At 36.4% G+C, this 12977-nt stretch overlaps 1 protein-coding gene across 4 annotated transcripts; it reads right to left on the bottom strand.

Moving 5' to 3' along the window:
• Positions 1 to 1191: 1191 nt before the first annotated feature.
• Positions 1192 to 11967, bottom strand: tbxa2r (thromboxane A2 receptor). Of its 4 annotated transcripts, XM_082505845.1 has the most exons (4): positions 11838 to 11966; positions 6690 to 7517; positions 3896 to 4029; positions 2533 to 2820 (listed from the first exon to the last, which is right to left on the bottom strand). In XM_082505845.1, exons 2-4 carry the CDS (start codon positions 7476 to 7478, stop codon positions 2643 to 2645), a joined length of 1101 nt encoding a protein of 366 aa, XP_082361971.1. In that variant the 5' UTR covers positions 7479 to 7517; positions 11838 to 11966; the 3' UTR covers positions 2533 to 2642. The 4 variants fall into 4 exon arrangements, with proteins under 4 accessions (XP_082361969.1, XP_082361970.1, XP_082361968.1 ...); XM_082505843.1 differs by lacking the exon at positions 3896 to 4029 and having other exon boundaries at positions 1192 to 2820; positions 11685 to 11967; XM_082505844.1 differs by lacking the exon at positions 3896 to 4029 and having other exon boundaries at positions 1192 to 2820; positions 11843 to 11967.
• Positions 11968 to 12977: the final 1010 nt, after the last annotated feature.

Genomic DNA, 12977 nt, shown 5'->3' with positions numbered 1-12977 from the left:
AAATGGAATGTTGCTAATTTGTGCATAACAGATTCTTAATGTTCTACTAAACTGGACTGTCAAATCTTTACAAGAAATACAATGCACAGTAATCTGCAGAGTAGTTTTTAATGCATTTGGCTAAATGAATAATCAGAAATTACTAATTCATCATCATTAGAAAGCTGTGATTGAATGTTTAATTAAAAAGAGATGCATTTAATAGAGGTCTTGACGTCTGCCACCAGGGTGCAACGGTATGTTATGAAACTGCAAGAGTTGGAATCAGCTGAGGAATCCAGAAAAAGCAGTTAGCACCAGTAAGTCTGTTTCACTTTGAAAGGAATTGCTGCGAAAACAGGAAAGAAACATTTACAGGACATTCAATCTTTCTCTCAGTTAATAACAACTAATATAAGGTAAATAAAAATGTGTGTTTTGGATTTTACCAAGTGTTCCAGAAAAAGGCATTGCAGCTTTAAATATTCTCAGTCTTGCAGTAGGTGACTGACCTGACTTGAACTTACAAAAAAAAGTAAAATAAAATAAAATAAAAAATAATCAAAGCTGTCATCTAAAAACTGAATACCAGGGGAGCAATCTAAATGTTCCTGCTCTGCAATACCTGTAGATTCCCACATGTGGAAACTGCTGTCAAACTCCATATTCGAACCATAAGCACCCACAGTCAAAAAGAAATCAAAAAAATATTTTGGTGGATTCTTGTGCTTGTATGTAAACTCTTACTCTTAGTTTTCCTTAAAAAATGGAAAGAATTTCTTGTGGTTGTTGAGAAAAGGAAAATGTTACATATTCATTAACATTGTACCATGTTTCACTGAGGGAGCCTTCAGTCTGTTTAAAAAAAGAGAGAGAGCAAATATACTATAGCAGTTTGTTGCAGCATTTCATTATCACTGCTCTTAGTTTCAGTGTGTAGATCTCGCTTTGTGTTTCTGCATTGGTTAGTATATCCAGTAAAAAAAAGGAAGCATTAACTTAACACTGGAGTGGCATATTTTTTTCTGCCTTACCATTTTGCATACATAAGTAAAAAACCGAATGGCTAAATTTAAATGGTTTGACCTATTACATGGTTTGAGCAATATCAGTACTCTTCTTTGTGTTGCTACTTGACTGCATTTCTGTATGGGAAGTAAAATGGTTAAATATTTAACAGCAACAAATATTTCTGTTTTATTGAGCCTTTATTTACGTGAACAATCAACATTTACTCCTCACTGTCATGGGAGAACTTTTATGGGATAAAAAAAAACTGTTGTGGAAGACTGGTTGAGTTGATTGACATTACAGTGTGCATTACTTTATGTGCATGATGAGTGTAAAAATTGCTCTCTTCACAAAAAATATTCTCAGTCCACATCAACTTTAAAGCTTAGCCTTGAGATCTCAAAGAGGCAGAAGATTTTATAACAATCAAAATAAAATACAATAACGTTCTCCAAATTTAAACTCTAGACAGTGTACTTGTTTAGGTTATCTAATTGTAGTTTATCTAGATGTTTAGGATGCACTGTAATTCCTCCACTAACTGAGTCCTGCTTTTTAAAGGGTGAGTTCATTCAAATTATAAATCTTCACACATGCATTTTCATACTTACTCCCACTTACACTTAACCATACTTCGGCACAATACATCATTTTTAATTAACACCTTCCATTCAGTTGAGCAGCACTTGTGCATTTTAATGGATGGTATACCAAAATAAAACAAATTTATATCTAAGTGACTACATGCCAGTATTTGTTAGGGACAATAAAGAGATGATTTCTGGAGATCATGAGAACGACATACCAGTTATCAGTAAAATTTTCAACTTATAATGAAGTTACCATCTTTTGATCCCTCATTTCTTCACATTTTCCCAATACTAATGTTCAAACACATTGGAATTGCTAACACACTGTTTTCACTGCACATATTCTAGATAAATATACAGGAATGAAAGGTGGGTCAAGACTTTTGATATTTGTAATAATCCATCTTTTTTCGTCTTGTAAACATCCTTCAGCCCATATGTAACAGACAACCTTGAAACAGAATATCTCACTCAGTAAAAAAAACAATGAAGTTAAATGCAAGAAACGGATCGTTTAACATTTTTCAATCTTTTATAGGTTTTCAGAGTTTGTGACATGTTCAGTCAGAGTAACTATTAGCAAATGTATGTGAATATAGTATAATATGATATTTCTTGTTAACAATAGGCACTTCTACAATAGTACAGTTTCTATATTTCAGGTTCATGGGACTAGGCTGCCTGTGGGTTTCCTCCTAAAATGGTTAGCACAACATCAGGTCTAAGCATGCATCAAACAAAGAGAAAACAAGATAATTTATCCTATTTAATGGTACATTAAATATGGTTAACTTAATGCAGGAGTATCTAGGTAGCAGTGCATATAGTTAACTTCAGTGCGATGTATGGAGCTGAGAGTATATGTCTGATCCCTGTGATCACTCATTTCTGATCAGAGAAACAAACACACACTGTACCATGAGCCTTAGTCAGGTGACTTTAAGGTAGACGGAGAAGTGACATTTGACTTTGTTGTTTCTCCTGTTTCATCTGAGCCCAGGTTGCCCCCTAATGAAGATCGTGTGAATCTGCGTGCAGTCTCTTGAAAATATGGGTACAAAGTCATGATTGAGCTCCGGGACCAGTCAAAGCGGGGGTAGACTCTCTTAAAGACTGCCCTCCGGAACAGGATATAAACCCATGGGTCGAGGATCTGGTTGCAAGTGGCAAAGCGGAGGTACAGCAGCAGTTTCCTGACCCAGAGAGGATCGCTGGAGAACACTGTTTGAGCAATAAAGACCTGGATGTGGAGGAATAATATAGGGACAGACAGAGAAAAGCAGAAGTAAAGAGAAGCATGAAGGAGGAAGCAGTTGACGGGGGAGAAGATGGTAAAGAAAGGAAATAAGAAATAGCAAAAGGAAGAGATTGGAAAAAGCGAATAAGAGAAGGGAGATCAAATAGGTTAATATTGCAGATCTACACAAGCATTCACTATAAGTTATGTCTAGTTTAAAAAGAAAGGCTAGGCTAATTTTGTCATGGTGTCCCTGAGGCAGTGGCTGCTGTAACATAGCCTAATTACCCATTACCCAATTACCCACATTTCATGTGAGGCACAGCATTATTAGCATTACCCCAACTGTCTCCAGAAGGGGGAAAACATGCTAACAAGCTCCTGCAGGAATTAAAAACCGGCCTAGTGTTGCTTATAGTTTCTTTTCAAAATTTAGCTTGTGTCACAGTTCTGTTCTCCTGAGTTTTTGCATCCAAGCAATGCAAGAGACCATGCAAGATGAAGCGTTTTTGTGAGGCAAATGCCTCTCAGTGGTATTGGTACTCCATGGGCTCATGTTTTGCAGAGTGCCAGTTAACATTGGCTTATTTTCATTTTCAAAAACAAAGAAGAAAACTGACATTAAGAATAATAATTTCATATAGGCTCAACTGCAGATAACTGCTTGATTGCATTTGTCCAGTTCGCAGTACTTCCAGGATTTCTGCAGCTATACTCCAAAGGAAAAAAAATATTAGAAACTAAATGAAACGAAAATCTGCAAAACGAAAAGCTACCATGTTTCTGATGACAGAACATACGTGTGTTAATTTTTCCAAATTAAAGAACGTGCAAGGCCAAAAAACAAGCATGATGAAAAGTTTAATGGCTATTAACTGGAGAAAGAATGGAACGAAACTTTGAGCATATAAGTATTGGTTTGGAAGCGGCAGTGCGTGAAGTGGACTGATGAGTACAAATCTATCATTTGGAGATGTTTAGGGCACGTGACCAACTAATTGGCAAAAATACGGTGCCATGGGGGTGAGCGGTGATGGCAGAGGAGCAGAGTTAGATTTTCGTTTCACGTTTTACTCGCCTTAGTGGGGACACTTGAAACATGATGTAAATCCATGGGTCTAAAATCTGATTGCAGGTGGCCATTCGTATGCCGAACAAAACCACATTAGCATCAGGAACTTCAGAAGTCTTCATGCACACCAAAATGTATATCTGTACAAGGTATCACACAACTAATGTTAGACCAGACTGCAGAAAAATGTGTGCTCCACTCAGGGACTTTAGTCCTTATTATTTTGTTCTCTGGCAAACTCAGTTAAAAAAATGAAGTAGTTGATTTATTTTTTTTAACTATACATAGGAAAGCAAAAGTGTAAAGAACTGAATTATGCAATAAGTGATTCCTATTAGAAGTATAAAAATGATAGGTAGATAATGCAAGATAGGCTGAACGTAACTGAAATTGTCTAATTTTTATACAAATTAAAAATGCATCAGCATCTCATCAGTATCTATAAATAACACCTCCCATAGAAGGTCTGGGTTTTATTTTGAGTCTTGGTTGCCACACTGGAACTTTCTGGACTTTTTCAGTGCTGTTTGACATTGTACTAGATGTTTTCCTTTAAAGGCTCTGCTTCACTCTTGAGTTGAAATATGTAATCTCAAGTGGGGCATTAAGGGGCTCTTTGATCCAGTGTAAGTACAGATGGTTTTCAGATCAGCTAGTAAATAGGCTGCATCACTAAGAAGAATTGAAGCATACACAGAGGAGCAGAGAAAAGGAGCTTAGGACCTTGTGATGCCTCATTAAGGTTCAAACATTTTAAAAGAAGCGCTGGTAACAAAAAACTAGATAGTTAAGGTCATGGCGCGGTGCTTTCAAACATATGAAAACCATTTTCCACACAACAGCAGGTGGACACAGTAAAAGTAAGTGTGTCACCTTGCAGTATCTTGAAGATATTAATTTCCTATCACAACCTCATGATTAATGTTTAGTGAACAGTCTTTATAAATGTTTAGCCCGTCAGGCTACTTTTGTTTTTTATATATATATTCTGAGTATTTCTTTGATCATGAAAAAATAGAAAATTTATTGTCAAGAAACACAAACCTAGCCTAAAAGAAGGTAAAAACAAGAGAGATCTTCTCCTTCTGTCTACAAGAGAAGGCAGTGAAATCTTCCATTGGTCTTATGATCACACAACACACAAATAGACCAGACTGCAATTATGGAGTTCAACACACTGTTACACTGGTTGAAAAAGGGCCAGATGTTTCTGTGGAGGGCAGTGACTGTTGTACAAGACCAGAGTGCTCCATTTATCCTGCAACATCACATCAGTTCACTCTCTGGGTCATCAGATAAATTGTTTCTTTCATACGAGGATTAGATTTGAAAAAGCTGCTACAAATAAAACATTTCTTGACCAAAGACAGCTACTTTATAGAAAGTTAATATGAAGAGACAGGGGTGTACTAGTATTTGTTCAAATGTACACACAGTGTTATGTAACAACTCTTCCTATAACAGAAAGCTTACATAAATTAGTCAAAGAATCAGATGTTAGATTCATAAATAATTTGTCTGGCCCTTCAGTCTGATCTCCATTTCTGCTTGTCTGGAAATCTCCTTGGCTACATGTGCTTGACACTGAATTGCTCTACCTGAAAGTGTTATCTCTTTCTTTCCGGCTCTCTCTCTGACTCCCTCACCTCTTCTCTGGTGTTGTAGAATAAAACAGGAATTAGCCGACTGACTAGTCATTTCCAGTGTCATTTCCAAGCATGGAAATGACATTGCTCGTTAATTATTATTTGTAGACTAATTGAATGTTATTGTCCAGTAAAAGTGCTATAGAGTGCTATATAATTGAAAAAGATACAAAAAGTATTTTTTTTTATTAACAGAACAATATAGTACCTTAAATAAAAATAGAAAATTACACCCCATTATATGAGGAATTACAGTGTACATTGTGAACAAGAAAACAGCAGCATTAATGTGACTTTAATTATCATCAGTTATATTTTTACATAGTTTGCTGTTCCAGAACATGAGGTTTACTAACTATTAATGTTATAGACTGGAAAAATGATATAATTCCTCATGCTGTTTGAATAGATAAACAAATAAATAAGAGAAGTGCTAAGTGCCTAGCTTTACATGTTTTTAACTCACCAATTTAAATGTTATCATGGCTAAAAAATGTATAATTTTGCATGTGACTGACAGTTGGGTGCTGACGTAGGTAGCTGTAGTGGGTAGCTGTGTGCTAGGCTTCACCTCAACTGAACTGAGATACGGAACTGGATCTCTCACCTGTTTCTAAGAAGTAAGAAAGTTTAAAATAATAATAATATTTTTTTTAAATAATTCTTAGTAATCAGTTTAATAACAGAAAATGTCCTTGTTTTCCTGTTTTCAAAATAGTTTTTGTTTATTTACGCAATACGAAACAAATTCAGTTTTTTTTAAATTATAGCATAAAATCCTTTGTGTTTTATACTAAAATTAAAAATCAAGATTAAAAACAAAAAAAAAAATCAACAACAAACAATACAAAAAAAATATTTAGCCATTAATAATTTGTGTTCATGTAGGTTATTAGGCAATAAAGTAACTGGTGTGACACAAAAGATGAAAATTGGGGCTGTCTGTGTCATGACTTATTGCTTACTGTTATTTATGCTATTTAAGAGTGAAATTGCTAAATTCGGTTCTGTATTACTAGTGTATTACGCATTAGTTATATTAATTGTCATTTTTGCCTTTCTTTTTGTCTATATACAACAACCTACCCAAAACCAACCAACTAACCAAAGAAACAAATAAACAAGCAACCAACCAAACAAACAAACAAACTCACCAGGAGGGGGCACCAGCTGATAGAGGCAATAATCATGATCAAGATAAGTTGCACCATCATCTCGACTTCATGGTCTCGGCTCCGCTGTGTCCTGTCCTGTCCGCAGCACACCTTGATAAGCGTCACCACACTCACTGTGTTCAGTAAAAATGACACAACGATTGAAGTCAACCCCACGAAGGAGAAGAGCAGGGAGAAGACCATATCCCTTCCTTTCGAACTGATGTTGAAAAAACACCAAGAACCAGGAGCCTGTATGTGGTAGCTCCCGATGCCTATTAAGGGCAGCAAAGCAATACAGCCAGCAGCCAACCATACCATCAGCACCATGTAGACTGTCCGGCTCTTGCTCATGTTGGTGGAGCGTGCAAATGGACGGTTAATGCCACAGAAGCGCTCCATGGCCATTGTGGCACTAAGCAGCAGTGGGCACAGTCCATAGAAGACCATAGACATACCCATGAAGTTGCAGAAGTGGCAGTTAGGATCTACTTGGCGCCAATTAAAACGTGTAAAATGGAAGGAGACCACAATGGAACCTGTGACCAAAAGACCCATAAAGTCAGTAACTACAAGACCGGCCAGGAAGATTAAGAAGAAAGACCGTGACCGATTCCGCATTCGTCGGAAAGATTTGACAAGAACAATGAAGGCAATGAGATTTGAGGTGATTCCCAAAGTGCTGAAGATGGTTGAGAAGTATGCTGAGCTGATGGGACGTGTGTAATTGAACGGAGGGCTTTTGAGGGAGTAACATTGTGGAGTGTTGTTGGCATCTGAGGTATTCATCGTGGCTAGCTGGTACACACTCGTTGACTTGAGGTGACTCTGAGATGAAAAGACAATACTAGTTAGAAGAGTACAAACAAAAAAATCAATCAATCAATCAAACAAACAAACAGAAAGTTAAAAAATTACATAAAAAATATAATACATTCATCCAAGCACCAAGATAATAGTAATTGGACAGCCACACAATACCCATTGCAGGGACACTACAATTATTACCAGAAGGATTTTATTTTTTTGACTACTACATATGTACATACATTTTGTGTCATTGTGTATTGCATGGTTAGCTTAGTTGTACCACCAGACAGTCAAATCCTATTGTTCTCGCATGCTGTGGCAGCACTACAACCTCATAGCACCAAGAGTTTGGCTTAAAATCCCTGAGTTTTCTAAGGAGTTTATATAGTGTGAGAAAGAACTGTCTCTGTATATTTTTATGAGTTTTTGCTGGTTGGGTCGACTCTTACAGTATAAACAAACTGAGCAAAGGTGACATAATCTGTCAGAAGAGGTGGACCGATGTTGTTGCACTTCAGATGTGGTGACGTCCAAGATAAAAAATGTGTTTACTCTAACACAGTTCTAAATGGCACATTCCCAACTCTTTATTTACATCGAGCATACTGCAACACATCATATTTCTAATTAGAGCACCTTTAATGGCTGAAGCCTATCTTATCATGCAAAAAAGCAAAACACATTGAGGTGTCACAGTAGTTCAACAGTCAGTGGTTTAAAAAACCACTTCTGGTTAACGATCATTTCTTTGTTTTTATAATTTTTCATCATTTCATTGGTTGTTATGACATCAGTATTGTATTGCTACAACAGAGGCTGAAAATGCAATGAACAGTTCTATGGACGATTAAACACATAGCAAAGAAAGCTGACAGTGCGTCTGAATTATTAAAAACCCTTTATCTGGAGGTAAAATCATTGTTGCCAGATATCAGGGGATCCAATATTTTTAGTGTCGACAACACTGATTGCCTAAACTATGAAAATAAACCTTTAGAATGCAAAGTAACAGCTCAGACGCAGATGTACACAGCACCCACACAAACGCATGCAGACAGTGACAGTATGGGGCAGAGATGGAATGAGTGACAGAGAGACCGAAATAGACAGAGTGGGAGAGCTGGCATATCCTGCCAGGAAGTTCAGTTTGGTGGCACTAAAAGGAAATAAACATAGAATCAGACATAATCAGCTCTTGGTATTCTTTCCCCAGTAAAAAAAAAAGAAGTCTGAGGATGGTAATATGGAAACAAATATCCATAGCTTTCATTAATCTAAATATTTGTTTCACAGCACATCACCAAGATACTGATTTCATCCTGTGTTAACTAAAGAAACTACAGCAACTGTAGGTTATTGCTTTAAGAAACAAATTTATATACAAAAACCTATGCAGTATGATCTAAGAGAAAGACCTCAATGAGAAACATATGCCTGTACTATACTCTATAAAATTATGCCTGTTCAGTAATGTGTTGTTACCTTACTTACAAACACCCCCAAAATTGGGAAGTTGTAAAATGTAAATAAAAACAGAATCCAAAGATTTGCAAATCTAGTATACCAATATTTTATAGCAAATAGCAAACCTAAAACATACCAAATATTTAAACTGAGAACATTTAAAACTTTAGGGAAAAATATGAGCTGATTTTGAATCTAATGGCAGCAACATGTCTCAAAAGAAGTTGGGATGGGAAGAACAAAAAGTCGGAAAAGTAAGTGGACCTAAAAAAAGAACAGCCAAAGGAATGTTTTGCAGCTAATTAGGTTACTGGCAACAGATCAGTAACACGAATGGCTATAAAAAAACCCACATTTTAGAGAGGCAGAGGTTCACCAATCTGCAAAAAAAAAAAGAAGACAAAAGAAAAGAAGCAAGTATGGAGCAACTTCAGAATATTGTTGCTCAACATAATATTGCAAAGACTTTTTTTTGTCATGTCATGTTGCCATGTTGCATGTCCACAAATGCAGGCTAAAGCTCTGTCGTGCAAAAAAGAACCCATGTGTGAAGATGATAGAGAAATGTTCAAGGGTCAAAGGTAATTTAAAATGTACTAAACTGTTCTGTTGTCAGATTATTTGAAATTTGAAATTCTTTTTTGTAAACATGGCCAGCGATTTCTCCGAACATAAGAAGAAAGAGTAGTTCAAAAGCCTGGGGGTGAATTAGTGCCCATGAACTGACAGATTACTGATCTGGAAAGGCACCTTCAGCAATGAAAGACTTTTATTCACTTCATATCAGAAGAGTCTGGGCGCTTAAATAGGCCTCCTTTAGCCCAGATCTCTCACCAACTGAAATCATTTGGAGCATCAAGACAGAAAAAATGCTCAAGTAGTCCCAAGACTATTGAGCAGCCACAATAATACATCAGACAAGAATGAGATAACATTCCTCTCCCAAAAGTCCAGCACCCGGTCCCCTCAGTTTTCAGATGTTTATGGACTGTTCTTAAAAGAATGCCAAACAGTGGTAAACATGGCCCAGTCCCATCTTCTTGGAGGTGCGTTGCTGCCATCAAAATCAAAATGAGCCAATACTTTTCTAAGAACTTGTAGATTTTCTCAGTTCAAGTCTTTGATGTGTTTTATATGTTCTATACTTTGCTTAGTTGCATTTGTACTTTGGATTGTCTTTGGCACTATTTACAAAACACATCAGTGAATCCAGTAAAAATTTCTATCACCATCAGAATTTTGTTTGTTTCACTATTTCACTGTTTGGTGTTATACTTGTGCAGTAGCTTTTAAGAAGACACATCATGGGAGGAGGATATACAGAAATGCAACAGAAAAAGACAAATAAAGACAATAAAGGACAAAACGGAGAATTATACAGGTTTTTAAAAGTGAAAAGCTTCTGATGCTGTTATTAATATGTACTGACACTAAAATGCAGCAGAATAAAACTAAAAGCTGTCTCAGACAGTTGTGTATTATTGGCAGCAGCGAATGATCATTGTCTTGACACTTCTAATTTCAATGACTAGAAATTGTGCAAACTAAAATCTGACTGCTGGATTTCCCCCCATAGGGAATTTTCTTCCACTTGTCCATTCTTTTTCCTGTAGTCTATTGATTTGCTTCTACATTTGAAATCATAACAATGCAGAGTGGAATGCACAGAACTTTTAACAGGCAGGAAGACAACTTTAGTAACTTGAAGAATTAGGCTAAGTGCTTCTGTATTGAAGTGAAACAATAAAACAATCCAAATTGTCTAAACTTTGGCCAAGTGGGCATAGACGACCTGTATTGTTTCACACGCCAACTGGGCACAGACTGGTAGCTCGTTAGGAATGAAAACAACTGAACCACTAAAACACCAAACAGGTGTCTGTTTTTAGCCTGCTTTCATGCAGTAATCTTGTAAAGCATCAAATTTATCCTTCAAACTAGTTTAGAAGAACTTAATGCCTAGTGCTGAAAATGCCACTGCCTAAAAGGAGATCATGAAATCAGGTTCGGTACACCAATTATTTGCTCAATCATCAAAAACAACTCAGATGAATATTTTGATGTTGCTTTGATGTTTGTGCGAGTGGTGGAAACCATTATAAATCAGCCATGAAACTAAGATATGAGCCCTTTTCCTTTACTACATCAGAATTTTATAATATTCGTTTAATCTCGTTAATAGAGTGGATACATATTAAGAACTGTAGAACCCAAAAAAACTGTGGCAATATGTTTTTGCCACAGAAAACTGAAGATACAGAAACTGAGACAAGTCATTGCACAGTTTACAAAAGGTAATGAAATCCTTCACGTCCTTAGGAAGTGCTATATGATGAACCTGCTCTCGTATGATCTACAAAACCTTTTTAAAGAACAATTAGCCAAAAGTGCCTGTTAGAATCCAAGATCAATATGTCATACTAAATACTGTTCCACTATGGCAGTAAAAATGCTTTACCAATGGGCCTAATGCAAAACCACAGAAATGCATTCATGAGTTTTCCACTTATCCTGAAATGTTGAGAATGGTGAATGCATGCAAAACAATATTAACCCACAAGGTTTTGCTGGTTTAAAGAAGATGAATAAGAATCATTAATTAACTGTCCTTATGATATACCATAACATACAATACAAATGATAAAAGTATATAAAAAAAATCTCTAGACCTGTGTAGTTTGCGCATATGCAGTAATATAAGAAAAAAAGCTTAGCACTTACAAATCACTGAGTATTAAAGAAGACTTCACAGAATTGTTTTCAAGGATCATTTGTCTTGCAGTTGTAAAGTTTTTACTTCTCCATCGTTAACATCTCTCTTAAAAGATCAAAAATTATGCAAATTATAACAACTAGAAGACATGGGATAGATACCTTACATCACAAGTTCAGCTTGATGACAAAAAGACCTTTAGTAGCAACCCTGGCTCATCTTTACTCCCTTCCCCCAGCTATGTCCTCTCCTCTACTCTTCCTACTCTGATACTCATCTCCCCCTCGTCCAGTCTTGCTTCCTTTTGCACAGTACACTCCTCTCAGGAAGTCAGAGGAGGGGAGGGCTTTAGGAAGGCACTCTTTCTTTTTCCATGCAGCAGAAGAGCATAGAAAGAAAAAGTATGACTGTAAAAATGTTTGCTTTTAAAGGCTGGCAAGTGATCTAAAAAGGTTAACAAGCAAAAAGTAAATGAAAAAAACACGACCCCAAAACACATGGACGGCAATCAGGTTGTTTTAATAAGGACAAAGTTGTCCCTCAAGCATTTTATCTCATGTTTTGGAAAACAGGCTGGAGGACAGATGTTTTGAACGCAAATAGATACCGCAAGGCCGTTAACATTCATTTTAAGACTCTGTTTACAGTCACAAAAATATGTTTTAATTATAAAGCTCTATGATAAAATGAAAACAAGAACCGAATTAGAAACAATGTTCAATTTCTATATTGTCACTTGTGAATACCACCAGAAATTGTTTTGCTGGATGTGAAGCGACACGAACGTAAAGGATTGCAGAGAGAAAAGTACTAGAATCTCAAATCATTATCCTTTATCCGCATCCAGGAAGCCGTGGCAAAGCACGAGTGGCAGACACAAAAGAAGAACAAAGGTCCAATGTAGTTATAATACTTTGTGGGTAGCAACACAGCATTTTTACAAGCGGTAAAATCAAATCAAAACGACAACTGTGTGGCATTGTTTGTAAATATCTCACTTTCTGCCCGTTATTGGCAAAAACCTGGGCCAGCCGCATGTCCAAAAGTCTGTTTTATGGGTCGTAACACACCAGACTCTTCTGTTAATGTAGTTAAAGTTATAGATTTTAAAGCCTAAAGATATCAGTCTGTGTGTAACCTATATAGCATTCGTGCATTGGAAAGGAATGACAAAAACATCTCTGAAAGGATCGTGGGAGTAAAAGCAAGCTTTCCAAAGTTATGATACAAAATTATGTCAGATGCTTGCATTTAATGCAGACACATGCAGGAAAGCATGCAAATAAATACTTGAATATAAT

The sequence above is a fragment of the Aulonocara stuartgranti genome (genome assembly GCF_965226115.1).
Source record: "Aulonocara stuartgranti genome assembly, chromosome: 15".
Lineage (NCBI taxonomy): Eukaryota > Metazoa > Chordata > Actinopteri > Cichliformes > Cichlidae > Aulonocara > Aulonocara stuartgranti.
Note: the sequence above shows the minus strand (reverse complement) of the source record. Positions and strands in the feature narration are given on the sequence as shown.

What these genes read in the sequence shown, in the direction of transcription:
- tbxa2r (XM_082505843.1), bottom strand. Translation starts at nt 7,478, where the DNA reads ATGAATACCTCAGATGCCAACAACACTCCACAATGTTACTCCCTCAAA. An exon ending in TCAGCTGGTGCCCCCTCCTG is followed by an intron (nt 2,821 to 6,689) that starts GTGAGTTTGTTT and finishes CTCCACATCCAG; the next exon opens with GTCTTTATTGCTCAAACAGT.